Source organism: Vigna radiata, chromosome 7 (genome assembly GCF_000741045.1).
Source record: "Vigna radiata var. radiata cultivar VC1973A chromosome 7, Vradiata_ver6, whole genome shotgun sequence".
Classification (NCBI taxonomy): domain Eukaryota; kingdom Viridiplantae; phylum Streptophyta; class Magnoliopsida; order Fabales; family Fabaceae; genus Vigna; species Vigna radiata.
In genome coordinates this window covers 48,013,530-48,034,703 of record NC_028357.1, presented here as the reverse complement: position 1 = coordinate 48,034,703, position 21,174 = coordinate 48,013,530, and the positions used below count along the sequence as shown (strand labels likewise).

The 21,174-nt window shown below is 29.1% G+C and overlaps 5 protein-coding genes and 2 non-coding genes across 11 annotated transcripts; 1 reads left to right on the top strand and 6 right to left on the bottom strand.

Moving 5' to 3' along the window:
* Positions 1-697: 697 nt before the first annotated feature.
* On the bottom strand, positions 698-1,324 carry LOC106767719. Its single transcript, XM_014652662.2, has one exon. The coding sequence runs from the start codon at positions 1,225-1,227 to the stop codon at positions 889-891; it is 339 nt and encodes a 112-aa protein (XP_014508148.1). The 5' UTR covers positions 1,228-1,324; the 3' UTR covers positions 698-888.
* Positions 1,325-3,576: 2,252 nt separating this feature from the next.
* LOC106767853 lies at positions 3,577-4,009 on the bottom strand. The gene has a single exon (XM_014652807.2). It carries the CDS (start codon positions 3,960-3,962, stop codon positions 3,699-3,701), a length of 264 nt encoding a protein of 87 aa, XP_014508293.1. The 5' UTR covers positions 3,963-4,009; the 3' UTR covers positions 3,577-3,698.
* A 337-nt stretch (positions 4,010-4,346) lies between these two features.
* Positions 4,347-4,418, bottom strand: TRNAH-GUG. The gene has a single exon. It is a non-coding gene; the product is annotated as a tRNA-His (tRNA).
* Positions 4,419-6,724: 2,306 nt separating this feature from the next.
* TRNAH-GUG lies at positions 6,725-6,796 on the bottom strand. Its single transcript has one exon. It is a non-coding gene; the product is annotated as a tRNA-His (tRNA).
* Positions 6,797-8,176: 1,380 nt separating this feature from the next.
* Positions 8,177-9,817, bottom strand: LOC106767562 (probable bifunctional TENA-E protein). Of its 2 annotated transcripts, none has more exons than XM_022784035.1 (3): positions 9,528-9,817; positions 9,043-9,299; positions 8,177-8,738 (listed from the first exon to the last, which is right to left on the bottom strand). In XM_022784035.1, the coding sequence occupies exons 1-3, from the start codon at positions 9,681-9,683 to the stop codon at positions 8,423-8,425; spliced, it is 729 nt and encodes a 242-aa protein (XP_022639756.1). In that variant the 5' UTR covers positions 9,684-9,817; the 3' UTR covers positions 8,177-8,422. The 2 variants fall into 2 exon arrangements, with proteins under 2 accessions (XP_022639756.1, XP_014507970.1); XM_014652484.2 differs by having other exon boundaries at positions 9,043-9,260; positions 9,528-9,808.
* A 1,797-nt stretch (positions 9,818-11,614) lies between these two features.
* On the top strand, positions 11,615-13,763 carry LOC106766900 (ubiquitin-conjugating enzyme E2 32). Its single transcript, XM_014651685.2, has 5 exons — positions 11,615-11,807; positions 12,318-12,449; positions 12,541-12,625; positions 12,839-13,002; positions 13,155-13,763. The coding sequence occupies exons 1-5, from the start codon at positions 11,700-11,702 to the stop codon at positions 13,593-13,595; spliced, it is 930 nt and encodes a 309-aa protein (XP_014507171.1). The 5' UTR covers positions 11,615-11,699; the 3' UTR covers positions 13,596-13,763.
* A 128-nt stretch (positions 13,764-13,891) lies between these two features.
* On the bottom strand, positions 13,892-18,259 carry LOC106766529 (UPF0481 protein At3g47200). 4 transcript variants are annotated; one of them, XM_014651251.2, is made up of 3 exons: positions 18,147-18,259; positions 15,286-16,604; positions 13,892-14,888 (listed from the first exon to the last, which is right to left on the bottom strand). In XM_014651251.2, exon 2 carries the CDS (start codon positions 16,560-16,562, stop codon positions 15,315-15,317), a length of 1,248 nt encoding a protein of 415 aa, XP_014506737.2. In that variant the 5' UTR covers positions 16,563-16,604; positions 18,147-18,259; the 3' UTR covers positions 13,892-14,888; positions 15,286-15,314. The 4 variants fall into 4 exon arrangements, with proteins under 4 accessions (XP_014506737.2, XP_022639754.1, XP_022639753.1 ...); XM_022784033.1 differs by having other exon boundaries at positions 15,549-16,604; XM_022784034.1 differs by lacking the exon at positions 13,892-14,888 and having other exon boundaries at positions 15,336-15,406; positions 15,549-16,604.
* Positions 18,260-21,174: the final 2,915 nt, after the last annotated feature.

Here is a 21,174-nt window from a genome sequence, read left to right as displayed (position 1 = left end):
TATATATATATATATATATATATATATATGATTCTCTCACATTGGATTTTTTCTACAATATATTGGAAATATTGGGATTTAAAAGTAATTGGATAAAATAGATGAAAGATTGTCTAAAATCGACTAAAAAATCTATCTTGGTTAATAGGAGACCATCTAAGAAGTTCACAATTAAGATAAAGAGATCCATTAACTTCTTTTCTATTTTTTATTGTTAGTGAAAGTCTGTGAACAATCATAAGGCAAGAGTCACAAAATGTGCTTAAAGGGATCAAATGTAAAGAGATGTAAGTTCACATATTGCAATTTTACTTCCGAATGACACAATCTACAATAAAATTAAAACACAAAACATTTTAATCATTAAATGAGTTACATATTATTATCTCTCGTCATATTTAAGAAGATGAATTTTCATAAACAGTAAGAATTCATTAGAGTAAGAATGAAGGTACAAGAAAAATGTATTAAATGTCTTTAAATTTTTTATAGATAAAGTTAGCTGTTAGCATTTATTAGTGAGGAAGTTTAAATTCACACCCTCTTTTTCAAAACAATTTTATATCTCCAAATTGATAATAAAAAGAGTTCAACCCACAACCTTTTCACATCTTTCTTTCTAAGTTATATATATATATATATATATATATATATATATATAGATATATATTATCGCTGATAAAAGAAATATCAACAATTATGTAAACCTCCTTTCAATTTATTTTATTGAATAACAACATGTTTTGAACTTATATAATGATCGTACACCCATGCTCCATTTTATTCCTATAATGATGGTTTTGGCGTGTAAAACATATGAAAACAATCTATAGGCACCATCAGCAGCATAGGTTATCCTTATTAAGTTGCATGCAGCTTTATTGATGTTCATGGTTCGACATTAGGATCGGAGGCTGTCAAGGTGCCAAAGTTGATGACCCCATTGGCGTTGCCTTTCACATACCCAGTTAGATTGGTAAGACCTTTGATATCTTGTTTCGCTGAATTCACATAACCGAACTCTTCAGAACTTTCACTGTTACTGCCACTGTCGGTGTCGGTGTCGGTTTTTTTGGTGTCGATGTTGTTGGTATCAATTTTGTCGGTGTCGGGATTATTGGCGTCGTTGTTGTTGGTGTCTGGAGTAGTTTGAGGTTGTAGTGATCGGCGTCGAGCTTCACCTGGGCCAACGGCAAGCTTGTTGATTCCGTATGCAATACCTGCCATCGAAATCTTGAACGAAAACCCGAAAACTCTAGCTTCTGAAAGTTTATTTTCAGCCAATTGAACTTGAAGATATAGATAGCTTTAGAGGAATGGGTGGCATTTTTATACTCTTAGGAAGAAGAACATTATTAGTGATGATCATATATTCACTTCAATTACTGGTTCTCTATGTTTGTCCACATTACTTGATGTGATCCAATGGTGGGGAGAAGTCATTCAAAGTTTTACCTGTTAAAAATAAAGATTAATAAATTATTATCCTCAATATATTTATATATATGCTTTAGTTTGAATTTGTCCTATCAATACTTTTTTGTTAATTAATATATATTTTGAGAGATATAGGAAGCCAGGAATCATATGCTTACCTATAAATTTGATGGACTTAAAGATTGATTCTGATGTAACTACAAGCATAAAAAAACGTACCATAAAATCATAGTATATTGATGGAATTTTATTTTATTTTTTATAAATGTATAATTCATGAGTCTGACTAAGATCTTTCATGTTGGTAGTATGATATTGTGAAATTTTATCATTAGGATATCTTTTCTTCACGTTATTTTTAAAAACATCTCTTACAACTTGTTTAGAGGTTTTAACCGTATTTAAATACATTTATTTTTGATTTAGAAATTATGATTACTATACTATTAAGAATTTGGAGTCTTTAACATTTGTGATATATAAGAATTATTCATCATAATTTTCATTTTCTTTCAATGATTATTATATTTTATTAATATTCATTATTTGATATAATCCAAGCAGGAAAATATTAAAACTATTTTAAATATTTTAAATTAGCATCGAGCGATAATTAATATTATTGAATTTTCATTAACCGACGTATACAGTTAAAACTGTATGGACTTTGAATATATATCTATTGTTTTTTATTGAAAATCTTATAATTAAATCACTAATAATTGAGTATTGACTTCCCCAAGTTTTCTATCTACCCACCCATGAATCATATATAATTTTGTTTTATTTGCTAAATCATAATTTGTTATTCTGTCAAGTTAATTGCATAGGGATTCAGTTCCTATAAGTGAGCAGAAAATTCGAAATTCAATTATATTATATTTTTTTATAATAGGTTAGTTATATATTCATTCACATGTCGAATAAAAAGATGTGTGATCAGAGAACCAATGCCAAGGTGATAGAATTATATTATTCCCTTTACTTTCGTTACCTCTTTTATTTCCTTTTTCAAAATCGTTTTTTCTCTTTTCATTTATGCAACATTCTTTCTTCCTCAGATTCGTTAAAGTTTCGTTCAGAATAACTTTTATGAAAAATCACGCGGTTGATAGCTAAAGGGAATTTTTGTCCAACCAGACAACCGTATCCAAAAATTAAAATTTAGAGAAGTTTTTAAAAAATAATATATTAATAACCAAAAGCTAAAAAATGTGCATATACATATTTTAAAGAGTAAAATATTTTGAAAATTTTTCATAAATAATCATTTAATATTCTTACATGATAGAATCTTTAATTAAAATGTTATATAAAATCCTAATAAAAATGGTTATAAGGCGATATAAAATTATGTGATCGTCAACGTATTATATTAATTCACTTAACTAGTCCATCATCTTAGAATGTCCTAGTTAATTTAGATAGGATATTTCCTTTTTAAAAGCTGCATAGCGAATATACACAATCGTACGTACGTGTGTATATATATATATATATATATATATATAATATTCAAAATTAATTTTCTATAAATCAAAAGTTGTCTTTTAAAAAAATCATATAATTTGAAAATTAGTTTATTTTGCAAGAAATTGTTTCTTTTCATGTAACAACTAAGGAAAAAAAATCAAACATGGTGGTGGAAAAGCTTATAAAAGATGGTATATATATTCTTGGTTTCCAATCTCATTTGTTAGATCTTTTATTTTCAAAGTTTTTTAGTTTAATAATTTGTTAATGAATAATAAAAAATATAATTAATTCCAAATTACTTACTATACTGGCAGCAAGGTATAAAGATGACAAAAGAAAAACCTGTTCACTTCCTCTACAACTGATAAATAATGAACTATAGTAATTTTGTATGAACATTAGGTATTAAAGTTATATTTAATTTAAATATATTATTTTGATTTCTAAAATTATTAGTCTAGTATACATCATATAATGATGTAAAAATATTACTTTCTTTAAAAAAAAATAACATTAATAATAGTAGTAAGAATAAAATTATAAATATTAGCTTATTATTAATATTTGAAAAATTGAGTTATTTTCAATTGAGTTGGTGGCAGACTCTGGCTGGCTTTTTTGAAACTGGTCATGATTTTCGTTAACCTAATTAAGAAGACATCGTGAAAATAAACTTCGAAGTTCTTATTATTTATTATTTACGTATTTCAGGAGACGTTCAAAGTTCATACATATATATAATCGCGTAGGTTATCATTCCTTATTCCTTCAATTTCAGTGACTTTTTAGACCTCCAAATCACCAAAGTTGATAGCTCCATTAGCGTTCCCTTCGGTGAAACCAGTTTGGTTACTGAGACCTTTAATCTTCTGATCGCCGGTGTTCTTGAATTTTCCAACAGAACGCCCCTTACTTCCTGTTCTTGCTGCCGCAGAAGCACCGTCGTTGTTGGGTGGCGTTGCGTTCTGACCACTTTCACCCTCATCCATGCTATTTAGCACATCAACAAGACCCTTCAGAGCTTCAATTTTTTGACGAAGGTCTGCCATATCAAAGATTTTCTCTTTCAGATGTTGTTGATTTATTTGTCAGAATGCATCACAGAGGGTTCCTTTTTATATATACATGATCAAGGGAAGGAACGGTTGTTCTGAAACTTAACACAGAAGCATTCACTTTGTTAGTGAATAATCTTTCGAATAAAGTTATACTTGGTTCCGTTTGATGGAATGTTGTTTTAATCAAAAGAAGTTCCAACACTGAAGCATCTTCTTACTGTTTTCTTGATATAACAGATGCGGTTTGAATTTGTTGGCCTTTCTTATTTATTGGGAAAGCATATATTCAAATAACGCATTTTGGACAAAAAAAAAAACATAGTGTAAAAAACTGCGAAGGATGGTGAAGTTGTCTAAAACGTTAAAAAGTGTGAGTGTGGCTGCTGGGATTCGAGCCCAGGTCTCCACGGCCACAACGTGGAATTCTCACCACTAAACTACAGCCACTCTTGTTGAAAGATTCCTATGCAAACAATTATATTTACGTAATTTGTTTGCCATCGATAATATGCTATAGGAGAAGCTTTTACTGAATAAATATTTTGTAGGTTATGCACTTAATTATTTCCATTGATGTGAAAAATCTTGTATAATAAGAGATTATTTTATCCACGCATAAACATCAAATATAGGTGTCTCTTCTCTTGAAGATCCACTAAAGTTAAGCTTTTTTTTGTTATACTATATTTTAAAATTAATTAATAATAAATATGTAAAAAGTTGACTGTGTAAGTTGAAAATTATATTTCTTAGAAAAACATTAATTGTGAATATTCTGTAAAATGATTTAGGAATCAATTCCATTGTTTCATTTTGATTTTTTTTTATTTATGTTTCTTTTTCTCAAAAAAATAACAAACGGAGAAAGACTTTTATTTAGGGTTTGATGTATCAAATGTACATACATAAAATTTTATACGTTACATTTAAAAATAATATATTTAATAAACGATATACTGAGTGTTTTTAAATATTATAAATTTTGATAATCAGTTTCACGTTGTATACAGAAATTACATTATTTTATAATAAATAATTATATCTGTCCACAGTAATCTTAATTTAGAAAAGAAAAATCTTATTAACTATGTTGAAAAAAAAAGTTAACTTTATTACCAATTTTGTGAATATAGGGTTTTCTTTTTTATCAAGTTAGCTTTCCTTAATACGTTATACACTTTCAAGCACCAGCAAAAGTCTTCAACTATTAATAAAACTCTGTAAATGTAATATTATATATATATATATATATATATATATATATATATATATATATATATATATATATATATATATATATATAAGATAAAAAATATTATAAAAGAAATTTATCATTGAAAAGAAAAACAAACTATATATTCAAATATTTTATCTTGAAAATGTAATTATCTTTGTAATAAAAATTACGGGACAAAAATGTAATACTTATCTAAAATAGTAAAAGAACGTAAGTATCTTTACAATATAAAGTATAGAAAGAGAATAAAATATTTTATAAAAAATAAGAAAGAAAAAAAATATTTTTATCTATTTTTAAAATAAAAATAATTATTCAAATACTTATTTGATTATCTAAAATAAATCAACATCAGCTCTTAAACAAAAGATGTGTTATGTTAGTGATGTAAAGGAATATGAACTTAAAGGAGTATGAACCTCACCCAATAAGATAAGGGAATACACTTGATGATGAAAAGTAGGGTTTCTATGTCAATGGTTAAACCCTATATATGGACAACGAATTCACCAATGAAGAAGCTAAAGTAATAAGAAATAAACAGAGAAAGAAATACCATAAAAATGAAAAAATAAAAAATAAACACAGAGGCAAAGAAAGAAGAGAGACATTAAAAAAATGATTAATCAATTATCTTTTAATCACATATATAATTAATTAATTAGTTATTTGAATAAATCAATTATATTTGTTTATATGTAAAAAGTTTTATGTATTAAGCATTTTTATGAAATGAAAAAGTACATTTGTATGTCATGACATGAAAAAGTACATTTGTATAAGAGGAAGAAATAATTTATAAGAAATATGGGGCAACCAAATAAAACCCATAACTAAATTCCTTCAAATGATATAATAAATAAAAAAAAAGGAATTGAAAATTATTAGTAAGAAAAATTAAACTAAAACAAGAAGAAAGATAATTAAGCAAATAAAGTTAACTCTATTATTAATTACAATATTTTTTAATTTATAAATAGGATAAATAGAATGACCGTCTTAATGATAAATGTAAGAAATCTTAAAATTCAAAACATCACAACTGTTAAGACACTCTATCCATCTTCCTTTAATCATTTAAGGAAGCATTAGGCGGAAGAAAAAAACTAACAAACCGATATAATATCACATTCTAACTACAATCATCCATAATCACCTAAAATAATAGTTATAAGTTATTCTTACATAAAAGAATGATTTTTTAATACCAAGATAAGAAAAAAAAATAGCCAACAATTACAGTAATTTAATTTTTTTTTATTGCATATTAATCACTCGATCTAGATTTTATCATCTAATCTCTCATACGTCAAACATAATATAAACAAGAAAATATACATAAGGAATTTCTTTTATTATATATTATATAAAATTAAATATATTTAAAACTAAAACTCAATGTTTTATGAAATAAAATTGTTTTAAACCATAACAGGGATACTATTAGGAGAAACTTTCAAAATGGATTTTTTAGAATGGAGATCTGATTCCTAGGAAACTAAAAAATGAAATTCAATGTGGCTGCTGGGATTCGAGCCCAGGTCTCCACGGCCACAACGTGGAATTCTTACCACTAAACTACAGCCACCTTGTTGGTTGAGTAGTTTTACAAATTTACTTAATAATATATATATATATACTGAAATTAACAGTTTTTTAATATAAAGACTTCTATTGAGTTGAATATATTACTAAATAATTCATTCTGTTATTTACTTTTACTGTTAAAACATATTTAGTTAAAAACATCTTGCAATGAATTTAATAGGAGACCATTCTATCAGACTATCAAGCATTAGATATAGTTTTTTTTTTTTTTTTTTTTTCATGTTGCTGTAATACACTTCAAATTAAATTTCTTATAAATAATAATACAAGTTTATTTTTTGCTGATCAAAGATATGGTACAAATTAACTCCATATTACAATAGTTCCAATAACCTGCAAATCATTTAACCCCGTTGCTTTAAAGGATTAAATCTACAAAGACACCTATACATAGCTCTACCTTTAGGGAAATAAATGGCTCGCGACAAGAGAACAGACAATATAAGATGCGACCACCGCTTATATAGAGGGGGCAAAATTCCTGGTTTATTATTGAATTTAATAAACCCTATACCCTGATCTAGGATTTAATAAACCCTATACCCATCTGATCTAGGATTTAATAAACCCTATACCCATCTGATCTAGGATTTAATATACCCTATACCCATCTGATCTAGGATTTAATATACCCTATACCCATATTTTGCATGTTATCGAAGATGATCAATAATTACCCATTTTTTACATTTGTTGGTTTTTTTTTTATCAAGTATTATTTGTCTATTTAAAATTGTATTTCAAGTATTTATTTGAAAATAAGGTTTGTTCATTAGTCTATTTATTACGTTATTATAAAAGTTAATCGATTATCTACGAATCTCCTTGCATGTTTTAGCTTTAGCTTGATAGAGAAGAATTTGGCGCTCAAAGCTTGACTCTGTTGGCAATATCTACTCTCTGTAGAAGAAATCCATCATCTTTGTTCAAAATACATTCTTAATTCATGCTTAAACTCAACTCAGGAAAGCAGCTTGGTTCTGTCGGCACCACTTTACCACATCCAGAAAAGTTAGTAGTCCGCATGTTCTTTCTGCTACAACTGTAATAGTTGTTTCAACTTCGGGACCACCACTGTAAAGCTAATCACTGTCACAGCAGTGTCTAACCGATCTAGTTATATAATGCTAGTTTGAAATTTGTCAAATAATTCATTCCCTTGTTAAAAAAATTATTGAGAAGTAGCATGTCCGATAACTTAAACGAGAGGATATTATGTTCATGCTATGAACCTATTAGTTTTCACTGTTAATTGATATGATAGTACACTGATACAAACTAATGAAATATAGCAATTTCCTAAACACGATCTTTAAAATTAACTGGTTTTTTGTATAGTAATGGTTTTCCAACTAAAGCATTCAGAAACAAAAGCCTCTTTCCTTCTTTTCACTTGAGATAAAAATGGGGGGCATAAAACTTGAACAAAATGTAAGATTCCAAACTCATGTTATGTCCATATGCTTGAGATTTTGCTAAGAACTATTTTTCTAGGAAATAAACATTCCATACAGTATGTGAATGGTCCAACCGAACAACATATGTAGTATTTTCCTAGGCTTCGATTATTTAAGCATATGAATATACCATTGATTCTTGAACAAAATCACACATTTCCCCGGCTCATGTTCCAGAAATCAACTTCGTACTCCAGAACATTTAGGAACGTATGTTCAGCCTTCTTGAGTTCTTCATCAGAAGCTTTTTGTAAGCGCCGATTGACAATGTTTTGCAGGGATTGGCAATACTTAGCAAAAGCCTCACTGCCCCACCTTTCACATGTCTCCTTCAGTTCTTGCGGAGTTTTGGAGCCTTCTCCAATGCAGTGAGCAAAGCTCTCCTGATACACTACTTCAATAACCCAAAATGCTGTGATAGCCACAGTATATTCCACGTCCGGACTCATCAGACTTTCCAGCAACCTGCCACAGTGTTTCACATGTTACAACACAATACAAACAACCTAGCAGACCAGAGTACCAAATGACTTGTCTAAAATTCCATGTATCCATGTCTAGAATCCGAGGGGGTTTTGTTTCATTACATTGGAGTACACCTAGAAAAGGATCTAACCCGTAAAAATCTAGTCTACAGTTCATTAAACCTTGGCATAATTGACCACTTTAAAATTCAATCATTTCTTAAATCTCCCACAGAAACGTGAGAAAATTTTGTTGCCTACAATACATTGATCAGAATATGATGGCAGAAGAACAGCAAACCTACCCACAGTATTTTTTGTTTGTCTGCTGAGGAACAACTTCAGAGAGTGAAATACCCCACTTGCTAGCTTCTCTCTTAAACCATGATATCTCATCCTCCAGGGAAGCCACGCCCCCCAATATTACTTCCATGTCACCACTCTCATCTGATTCCTTCCAAGCTTTTATCAACACACTGGCCACAAATGGGACAAAAGCCCGAACGAACAAGTAATCCTGTGCCTGAATCACAAGAATACAACAACTATAAACAGCAAACTTCTTCTAACACAAATTTTGTTATCAACTAAAATTCACTAAAAATTAGGTATTCTGAAACCGAGTTCATTAAATAAAACAAAAAACTGTGCAACATTGCACAAATTGCGAAACAATGGTTAAATTTTTGACAGAGCTACTCAAAATTGTACTAAATAATATGATGAAAGGAAACTGAAATATAAATCAGAAACCAATAATCTGACAAAAGAAAAACAAAGTATTACTAACCAGCCATGATTTGAAGGAAGTTATGTCGATGGAACCATCGCGAATGCTAAGAATAAAAGGGTGGCGTGTGGCTCCTTTGAAGAGAAGAGTGTGCTTCCTCAACCATGTCTCAATCACACCGACCTTCTTCTCCTCCTCTTTTAACTTTTGCTCCATCGTATCGATTTCTCAGTACCTGTTGCTGCTCTTGTTTCACAGCCAACTCAGATTTATAAGCTTCCAACAAATTGAAAACAAAGAATATATATAATATAATGTTGTTTTATTAAAATTAATTTCTTTATTAAGAGTACATCGACAATTAATTCCTAAAAAAATGGTGTTTATGTTGAAATTAGAGTTTGGTATTAATAGTCTTGAAAACTATTTTGAACAAAAAAAACAGCATTTGAATTAATAAAAAATTTTGGTGCCACGTGTGGTTTGAAGCAAGAGGAAGGGCATGCAGAAGTACATCTGGCAATGTTGATGGGCTTAGCCCTTACAGGTGTCCAAACTTTTCCAAATATTAGTACTTTCCACACAAAACGGTGTCGGTTGGGTTGAAAAATGGAAGAAAAACTTTTAACTGAGAATAAATTTTGCTCGTTTAATATTTGACCTAAAGAAAATATTTTAATAATGTTTCCTCATAAAAGCTTAAATTTTGCATGCATTATATACGTGTCAATAAAACAGTTAGAAAGTTAGTTCAAAGTTGAAAATAGATCCATAGTTATTAAATTAACTTATTGAATAGTAAAGGTTTGATAAAATTATATGTAAAAGTAAAACGGGAATGTTAACTAATATCCGAAAACATTGTTTAAGATATAATTAGTTTTTTAATTAAAAAATATAAATTCATAAATATTATTTTATATAATATTTGATTTTGTAATTGATGAAAATGTATTTCGAGGTGTTCTATTATTTTTAATCAGTTTTAAAATATTTAACTTTGATTTAAAATAAATTATTTTGATTATATTCTTTATTTTTATGTTGTATTTTTATATTAATAATCTTACACAATGTCTTGAAACGTTTTTAATTAAGTTTTAAGAAAATGGTGTAACTAAGTAAAAGTGATACTTTAGTGTTGATTTATATGTCTTACGCAATAATAAAACCTGCCTGCTTTTAAAAATAAAATAAAATTATAAATACTAAATAAGTATATGAAAGTTTATAAACTTCTATTAGAAGAATGTTACAAACATTGAAAATTAAATAATATTTTTTATAAAGTTAAATAATTTTTCAACTAACAAAGAAAACTAGGAGCTAGTAGGATTTTCTTTTATTTAAAACAATTACTGTTTTAATTTTTCTAATATTTTTTAAAAAAATGACTTTTAAAAAATAATAACAAACTAAATAGATTTAATAATTTTATTTCACACACACCCGCTGATTAAGGCCCAGGCAGTTCCATTGTTTGGGGCCTCGATTTTCAAACTCAACCTTACCTATAAGTCCATCTTTTGCTGGATCCTTAAGTTATGGATCATGTTTGCGAATTGATTGAGAAAGTTGAAAAATTTATGTTTGTTTGAATAAATTATTTTATTTGAAATTTTATTTTATAATAAATTAAAATTTTAATTTATTTTTTAAAATAAAAAAAATTATCGAATTTGAATTTTGACAATAGTATTATAATTTTAAAATTCTCTCATATGACATCCTAAAATTGGATATCACAACAATAAAAAAAAATATTTTAAAAGGGAAGTATACTAATTACCAAAATCGTTTTCTTAATTAGATTTTAAGATCAATAAAACAAATGAGAATAATAAACTAAAATTAGTTTATATAAATTATTCGTAATACCGTTTCCAAAATTTGATTTGATTTTTAAGTTACATAAACTGATTAAAAAATTATTAATTATTTTGTGAGTTTATGTTTAATTAATTTTGAATGACTTTGGATTCCGAAGTCAACAAAAGAGAATATACACATCAGTTCCATCAAGTCCAATGACAGAGTGCCACGCAAGAAAAACACAGAGATCATGACGTGTCCCAAAGAGCCAACCAAAGTTTCTCCTGTGCAATATCCATTCTGATATTTTCTCCCAATTACTATAAAAAAACAAAACAACAGAACACAATAGACCATTGTACTTTCCTGTAGCAGTGCATTTGTTGTGGTTCGGTTTCACAGAAGAATTGGGTGCACGCCATGGCCGACAAACACAACCTCAAGAATCCAGCCGTCAAACGGATTCTCCAAGAGTTGAAAGAGATGCAATCAAACCCTTCCGATGACTACATCAGTCTCCCTCTCGAGGTTTTATTTTTCCCTTTTCAAATTTTCATTCATATTTCCCTTTTGTTCAATTGTTCTTAGGGTTTTCCATTCCCTCGTCTCTACTTTTCGGTCTTCAGTTCAACAAATTGTTTGATGACAGGATCAGTTTATTTTGCTACCAATTGCAATTTAATTAAAAATATTGTTGATTTGGTTATATAATTGTGAGAGCAGATATTTTTTCTTTTTTGGGATCGGATAATTGTGAATTTTTCTTTTTCTTTTTTGGATCGGATAATTGTGAACAATTTGACCTGTGGTCCTTTTTGAAGATGCAAAGGGAGGGACCATTTTTTAAAAAAGAAACAATCTTGTAAGGATATGCTGTTTCATAAATATTTTTATGAGATAAAAACAAAAAAGAATTAGAAAAACAAAATGAGTTTTTTTCATAAACAGAAATCAACCTGTATAACAAATTTGGTTACCAAGGGGTTTATTTCATTGAAAGTGTTTTCTGAGCAACTTCGGTGCGGTGCTTTCTTTCAGGAAAATATATTTGAATGGCAATTTGCGATTAGGGGACCTCGTGACACTGAATTTGAGGGTGGTATTTATCATGGACGAATTCAGTTGCCTTCAGAATATCCCTTCAAACCTCCTTCATTCATGCTGCTGACGGTAAGATGTTTGTTTCCCTATGGACTTAGTTTGGTTTGGTTTGATTTGATTTGCTGACACCATGTTTAATTTCACACTGTTAACATTTCAGCCTAGTGGCCGTTTTGAGACCCAAACCAAGATTTGCTTGAGCATTTCAAATCATCACCCTGAGCATTGGCAACCATCATGGAGTGGTAAGTTTTATTTCTTCCCCCTCCTTCACTCGCAGCATATGCTAAACTAGAGTTTGTTTGTTTGTATGTTGTTGCTTATTCCAAAAGGAACGGAACATCTAAAACATATATTGCATTTCTTGTTAAAAGCCATTGATTTGAAATATTGAAGCTTCATTCTTTGCTTTTGATGAAGCAAGTTTTCACTGAGTTGATGCAAATTTATATTGGCAGTGAGGACTGCTCTAGTTGCGCTGATTGCATTCATGCCCTCCAACCCAAATGGCGCGCTGGGCTCGTTAAGCTACAAGAAAGAAGACAGGCGTGCCCTAGCCATTAAATCCCGTGAAGCACCTCCAAAATTTGGGACTCCTGAACGTCAAAAACTTATTGATGAGGTAAAATGTTGTTCATTTTTTTGTGGACTGCATTCTTGAAGTGCTGTCTTGTGCTAATTGTACTAGGTAAAATGTTGCATGTTGTCTATTCTTGGATCTTGGTGCATAGTTTCTGTAATATCTTGTACTGATTGAGCACACTTTTATGCCAGATACACGAGTATATGCTAAGCAAATCATCCCCTGTTCCAGAAGGTGGTCTCTCACAAGTTTCTGAGGGACAATCCATAACAGAGGAGGCTGAGACCCTGGTGAATTTGCAAAATCCTGAGCCTTTACCTGCAGGAGAGGGGATTCCAGATATAGCAGGTGACAGAATAATTGAAGAACAAGAGCATCCTGCCAATGCTAATCCTGACCTTGCAGGAGCTGAAGTTTCAATGGAGAACACATCTAGTGTCCCAAGAAGCCAGTTGATCCAAAAGTCAGATGCAATGGTTCAAAATATGAAACCAGAGACAAGGGCTCCAAAACCAGACGACCGATTGTTCACGCTGGCAGCTATTGGACTTACTATAGCAATTGTGGTTCTTTTACTGAAGAAGTTCGTTAAATCTACAGGACATGGTGCTGTTTTCATGGATGAATCTTAGATGAATTCTTGCTCATGTTGGCTTAAAGATCAAGATTCTTGGCCCGACGGTAGTTTACAGCGAAGTGTAGCATTTATTTACTGAAATGATATTTTATGATCTTTCATGTGTACGTATCTCTTGTAACAGTTGTAATATAAATATAAGTATATACTACAGCTTTGAGTTCGTGAGCAAGGGTCTACGGTGTGGTAGTTATGATGCTTTATTGTTTGGTTATGACTATCCTAGTTTATGCTTACTGACGTAAAAGTACTCATCAGTGTCAACGTTGGATAAACATGTTCATGATATATTGTATCTCCTTATGACTCCTTTAGAGTAGGATAATCATAATGTCCTCTTTTTCCAAACTAGTTATAAGTCAATAGGCTAATCTTCTTTTCTATGTAGCAATTGAAAAGAACCTAACTTACATGTCTAAATAGACGAGTTGGTTAGCTAAAAGGAACGCTATTGATAATCCTTTGTTTACATTGTCAAGAAACAACAGCTTGTTCTTCACATTCTCGTTCTCAGCTTGTTTTCCAAAAGCCAACCAAGGTAGCTCTCAAATAGTCAGCATTGGCCACACGTTGATGTGATACCCTACCCCTTTTTCTCTTCATAGTAAAAAGCAACCCTAAATTCACCAAGAATTTCCATTAATGACTAAACTTTTAGAACCTTTTATAGCAGCAAATCAGCCAACAAGATAAGCATATACCAAATAGAAGACAACAGACACAAAAATAAGGAAACTAAAAAAAACCTTCACTTTCAAAAATTGTTTATGCTCAAACTAGGGTTCATCCACACTGTATGGTTAGTGATAACTAATAAAGGTATATCTACATTGCAATATTAATTAAAAACAAAATAAACAACATAAACGAGAAACCATCAAGAGGAGCAAAAAACCGCATGCAAAATCTATTCAATCGAAACACCAAAAGATTTCTACTCTCTGTCCTCGTTTCAAAATCTATTCAACCGCAATCAAAGAAACCAATAACGTCATATTTAGATCTTAAATTCGCCATACTTGACACTTAAGAAGTGGAGCGATTTAACTGTTTTAAGAACATCCACAGCTATCGTTACATTGAACGAATTAGAAGGAAACAACAAACAACATTGTACTTTTCACAATGACCATGTATAAGAAAAAAAATAAAAAAGAACTGCTGCATTGCATCAGCGTACTCCGTGCTAAGACCCCTCTTCCTCCTTTCATATTTGGATGGAATGGATGAACTGGGACAGGTGGCACTTCTCTTGGTTCTGATACATTTTCTCCTCACCTCGGAAAACCTTGCAAAAGAAATATACTAATCAATACATCTTTTAAAAAATTAAACACTAGATCATTATCAAAAATGAAAAATATTAAATTTGAAAGTAGGGGAAAACCAAAGTCAAGTTTCACATAAGATATAAAGATGGAAGGCATCTATTTCAAATGGGACGTACACGTGCTAATTAACTTCTATGTGTTTGCTTACAATTATATTTGACATTAACTCTGGTTCTTTATATATTTGTTTAAGGGTGTCTATTTTCAGGTTCGGTAATCGAAAAAGAAATATTGTATAAGGAAAATATATTTATTTAACTTCAGGCATCTCTTTGAAAACCTCAGAAGACATTATCAGCATTAGCACTCCAAGATATAATGCAACATATTGATTGATATATGCAAGTAAACAACCAACGTCCTCCAAATTTGCATAATGTGATTCATGTAGTACGAGTTTTAAGCCAGTTGCATTTCAATATCTTCCTCCATGATTTCGGGACTCTTTTATACTCCAAAATTTGTTCAATCAGACCTGCAAAATAGAACTTATCCTCCTCATAATCCACTTTTCTGCCAAGCCTCTTAAACAGATCACAAGCTTCTTTCTCAGGGTAACTATTCATGATCAGTATCCTTAGTTTGTGGAACAACTTGGCATCATTTTCAGTGCTCACCATGGCTTGCATTAGAAGGGCATAAGATGTGAAAGGCTGACTATCATTCTGGTGCTGTTCCAATGCTATCATATTGGAAAATAGCATTTCCGTGAAATGATGGAGTGTGAAGGGAGGAACTTCAAGCACCCCATTTGAAAATTTTAATTTTAGTAAGCACTTGGCTTTGGATCTCTTGAACTTAATCCCATCCTTCTTGAGCTTTGTTGCCGATTCAAGATCACCTTGAGATACACTTTTCTTGGACACTACTCTTGCATAGTTTGGAAGGTAACACTGGCGAATCAGGTCAAGCAAATGGTAACCCTCTTGGCTAAACTTCTCATTCACAAATTCCCTATCCCCCGGCAACTGTTTTCTGAAGAAACGAAAGGTAAGCTCGGACAGGGTCAGGGTCTGGTCATGTTGTACTTGAACGAGTACTATTTGAAACAACCTTTGAAGAATGAGAAATGGTATTTGGTTTTCTAACAATATAAGGTCACATCTAACCTTATTGAGCAACCCTGGCGTGACAAATATGGGGTCACCACCACGTCTTATACCCTTTATAGCATATTTCAAGAGAAGCTCAATGATGAAACACCCATCAACTAGCATCATTTCGATGAACTGGTTGCTTCTGAGGTTCAGTTCTTCTGCATAAAAGTTTCGTGCTGGCTTCTCTAAATCGCTCAGTGCATTCACACATTCGTGCAAACTTGACTCTAACTGGTTTGGTTGTCGACTCAGCAGTGTGAACAGGTAATGCCACTTGCGATCTTCCATGTACTTTAGACCATCCTTGCCATGATGGAGAGGACCAATAGAAACTGTGCCAGGGATGTACATGTTCTCATTTACTTCTAGGAGTTTCAATGGGACTCTGAAGATGGATTTCAAAGATGAAACCGCTTCAAGCTTCTCTTTGATCGATGATACAAGATCTTTATCTGCTTGTGTCTTAGCTGAAACAGGGTTATGATCCATGTTTCTTAACTCATCATCCCTGGATTTGTCAGCTATTGTTTCCATTAAAAAATAGTAGAAAAGTGTTTATTCTCTTTATCAAATCCCCTGTGGGAGTAAAAAAGAGATTGTGTTATTCATACAATAATTCTACTTTTCTTTTTCTCCATCATATTAAAATCATATATGCAGGCAAAATAGACTGCACTTACATTTGAACATTTTATTAAGAAATAAGTATGAAAATGAAGAAGCAAATGCAAATGCTTTTCTCATCCTATCCAAATTTCAAGGAAAAGAAGAAGGAAGTAATGTCCATTAAATTTGCAAAACTAAACTACAAGCAAAAGATAAGAGCCATGGGAGATCAGGGAGAGGGAAAATTCCATAATTCAATTGCAAGTTAAATCTATATATTCTAAACACATAATTTTCTTGTTCACAAATGGGTTTGGGTTTGATTTTTATTTTAAAAATGATATTTTTATCAAACTAATATAGATTCAAAATAATTCAAAATTAAAGATAAATAAATATTTAGAATATTACACATTAAATAGGTTATAACATAAAAAAAATCTAACAAATTTGTCACTCTATTCAAAATGATGGGATATTTTTTTAAAAGGTATTATATTATATTTACAAAAAATAATAAACATTAAATAGATATGAATTAAAAACATATAAAATCTGCTTTACCATATATATATATATATATATATATATATATATATATATATATATATATATTAATAAAATGTTTTATATTTTTATTTATATTTCATTTTTTATTTTTTAATAAATTATGATACTTTTTGTAAAAGAAAAAAAGCTCGTCCAACCGCATAAATAATTATGTTTATAAAACACTCATCTTAGTTTTATATTTATTATATATTTTTGTATTAAAATATTAAAAAAAATATTTCTCACACTTTAATTCTAAGTACACTATTTTAACTTTTTTTATGTACATGCACTTACATCCTATCAAGCATAAACCAACTATAAATAAACATATGAAATATATATAAAATTAATTGTAAATTATCAATTAATGAAATATGAAAAATTTTATATCATAAAATATGTATTAATTAAAAGTCATTTTAAATTTAACATTAACTTTCAAAAAATATCAATTTTAAAATCCATACCAAACCCATATATATAAATATACAAAAAATCATTTTCTTTTAAAAATTATGAATTTTAATTTAAAATTCAATCTAACTATTTAGATTTTGGTTTATGAAAATTTAAACTAATTTTAAAAAAAATGAATTTAAATTTAGTTTATTTTCAAATTTTATTTTCAGAAATCCAATTTATCTTCACCCAAATAGTTTAACAATAGTTTGGTCATTTCTAAGTTCAGTCTTCACTTTGGTGTAGGCATGCTAACCTCCTCCCATGTCCTTAATATTATAATGAATGACATAAATATCAATCAAACCACATGAACAGAAAATAAACTCTGAAAATTAAATCAGCTAACCCCAGACCCAAATATTTTTTTTCTTAGCTTCAACAATTTTTTTCAGTTTTACCCATTGTTGGACAATTGGTACTAAATTAATTAGGAAAAAATATTGGAAAAAACTTGCCAAGAAAACTAGAAAAATAAACAAAAAGAAAAACTTAGACCTGTATATATCAGTTATCTGAATATTTGTTTCTTCCCAATCTGTATCTCTCTGTTTCTGGCTTTGTCTACCTCTGAAGACAATGCAAGAATGCTGCATGCATCGATATCTTAACAATCCCGAAAAAGCAATAATAGTTTCGAAAACTACCGAGAATACTGCTACTATATATACATAAATTAATCAAAACTTATTAGAATCCTAGATAACTTGAGAAGTGTGGTAACAGAAAGCAAGTGGAAAAACCAATGAATAAGGAAAGAGGGAACAAAACTAATCAGGTACAGTTCTGAATTGTACAAAACAAAAAGAAAGCACAACCTGCTGAAGGTAAAGCAGAAACCTATTAGTAGTAATTACTTAACATATAGTTTAAGAATTTTTCACACTAATTCTACGAGTCAGCATATCAACCCTTGCATCATGATTTCCCTTCTTTCATCTTGTATTTTATTCCAACTCAAGTTAGCTATACTTATCAGATAATTATTATTTATGCAGCAAAACCTTCAAATATTTACAAGAGTGTTTTTCTGCAAGCACAAGAAATTTGGCAGCTATCATATCAGTAAAAGAAAATTTTAGAAAGATATATGTATATTTTCGACCAGAAATTAAAAAAAAGTGAGTACTTTTTATGAATATTTTTAATAAAAATTCATATATATTTATGATGTAACAAGAAAATAATCTTTTAGTGTGACTACAAATAAGAAAATTTATGATGTAATAAGAAATTTGATCAAAACTGATATGTATTTGAACAAAGGACTGAAAATCTTGATTGAACCGATGCCAGCAAGAAGTAGTTATGTGTCCAAACTTGGTGCAAATTTGACAGTGAACTCGCGTGTTGGCGTTGTGATGTGAGGAAGATGGTTTTTAAAAATTGTTCTTGTAGATACATCCACCATGAATAGAGTTAGATCGCGAACAACCACGACCACGATCTTGAGTCTTGCTAGCTACGAGTGGATAAATTCCAGGAAGACGTGGTTAAGAGAAAAAAAAATTATACAGCTCTTGATACCATGTGATAGTAAAAGAGAGAGGAGAAAAGATAACTCTGCATGTATTATTACGTGAATCGATTTACAGGAGATAAACAGCCTTATATATAGACATTAGAAACACTAACTAATTATAGAAACTAATATAACAGACTCTGGTATGCAGTTATACACTAATAGTATTTTTTTAAAAAAAAAAAAACAACCAAATTTTGATTCCTTGAAAATTGAACTTGGTTGATTGGGAATAATTGAGGCTAGAATTTAACTCCCCAATCATCAAATTCTAGCTTGGTATAATAAATTGAAGACCATATTATCCTTGTAATTATTTATCACATTACGGTATGTTTATAAACACTTTTCCAAAAGATAATGATATTTAGACAACATTTTTTTATAATATTTATATATTGATTACGTGTCAATCTGTGATTGGTCAAAAGTTACTTTACAATAATGTTTATGATTGTTATTATTGATTCTGGAGTAATGTTTGACCAATCACATATTGATACGTAATCAATGTTCAAATATTGTCAAAAAAATGTTATCTAAATATTATTATCCTTTCCAGAAACTTTTCCAAAGAATGTTAGATGAAGGAAAATGTATTCATTTCAACCTTAACTTCATTCCACCTTCAACATCACCTTTTATTTCAGTTTCAATACATCCTTAAATCATAATTATTAGGAATGTAAGTGTAAGTCATTAAGTAAGTAGATACAAGAAAGTTGAGTAATATATAAAATAAAAAACTTATTAATTCATTGTTTTAAATATTAAGTTGAAAATAATGTTAATTTTTTATGTAAATTGATTAGATGTCTCCTTACTTTAATTTTTATAATAATTCAACACAATAGACTACATTTAAAAATACTTTTTCAAAGAGTGTTATAATTGAATAAAAAATTTTACATTTCAACCTTATATCAATTCATTTTTCCTATCATCAACATCATTTGTTTTAGATTTAAATATAAATTTAGTATCAATTTTCATCGAGTTTATTTAATATATTAATTTTTTTTACAATTTCGATAAGATCATTGTTAAAATTGATGAATTTGATCATCTTTAAAAATAATGTTTAAATCGTTAACAAAATGTGAGCATTATTTATCATATTTTAGTTGGTGATTGTTTGTTTGTTTTTTTTTCTTAATTTAAAAAATAATTCTCCATATTTTAAATTAGCATTGTCATATGTGGCAATATTAGTATCATGTACTAATGTGAGGTGATAGTATCAGTGTCACATGTCATTGTTTTATATTCAATTTAGTTCATATCTTTATTGTTTTGATTCAGTTTATTTCTTATAATTATTTTAATTTAATTTAATCCTTTTTTAGAAAAATGGAATAATTTTGTTTCTCTAAATTAAGACCAAATTTAATTTTAATATAAATAATATATTTATATTTTTATTAAAATTGACATTTTATAAAATATTTCTGAAATTATTTTTAAATCAATCCTAACTATGTTATTAAAATATAATTATTAAGTTTATCTTTGATTTTTGCTACATGTAAAAAAAAAAGTTAGGATTAGAGTTTCTTTAAAAATAATAAAGAATTTTCTTTTTAATTTAAGAATAATGTTAGATTAGGTTAAAAAAATACGGTTATAATTAGTTTAAAATTAGAAGAAAAATTCTTCTTGTAATAAAAATCAAATATAAATCTATTAATTATGTTGTAATAATATAATTGGAGTGCTTTAAAAACAATTATAAAAATGTGACTTTTAATAAAAAGAAATATAAATATAACATTTATAAAAAAAATAATTTGGTTTTAATTTAGAAAAAAAAAACATTTAAAAAAAAGGAATTGAAACAAAACAATAAATATAAAGGTTAAATTAAATCAAAACAATAAATATAATGACAGAATTGAATATTCGATATTGACACATGATATTAACATTTATATGTAATAATACTAATAGGTAACATTGACTTTATTAGATGACATGATACTGATTTATACATAATATTTTTTTTTA

Excerpts from the sequence above, each read along its gene's own strand:
- LOC106767719 (XM_014652662.2), bottom strand. The coding sequence starts at position 1,227 with ATGGCAGGTATTGCATACGGAATCAACAAGCTTGCCGTTGGCCCAGGT.
- LOC106767853 (XM_014652807.2), bottom strand. The coding sequence starts at position 3,962 with ATGGCAGACCTTCGTCAAAAAATTGAAGCTCTGAAGGGTCTTGTTGAT.
- LOC106767562 (XM_022784035.1), bottom strand. The coding sequence starts at position 9,683 with ATGGAGCAAAAGTTAAAAGAGGAGGAGAAGAAGGTCGGTGTGATTGAG. Across the intron at positions 9,300-9,527 it reads CTTCCTTCAAATCATGGCTG|AAGTTTGCTGTTTATAGTTG; the intron begins GTTAGTAATACT and ends TTGTGTTAGAAG. Across the intron at positions 8,739-9,042 it reads ACAAACAAAAAATACTGTGG|GTTGCTGGAAAGTCTGATGA; the intron begins GTAGGTTTGCTG and ends ACACTGTGGCAG.
- LOC106766900 (XM_014651685.2), top strand. The coding sequence starts at position 11,700 with ATGGCCGACAAACACAACCTCAAGAATCCAGCCGTCAAACGGATTCTC. Across the intron at positions 11,808-12,317 it reads ACATCAGTCTCCCTCTCGAG|GAAAATATATTTGAATGGCA; the intron begins GTTTTATTTTTC and ends GCTTTCTTTCAG. Across the intron at positions 12,626-12,838 it reads TTGGCAACCATCATGGAGTG|TGAGGACTGCTCTAGTTGCG; the intron begins GTAAGTTTTATT and ends TTATATTGGCAG.
- LOC106766529 (XM_014651251.2), bottom strand. The coding sequence starts at position 16,562 with ATGGAAACAATAGCTGACAAATCCAGGGATGATGAGTTAAGAAACATG.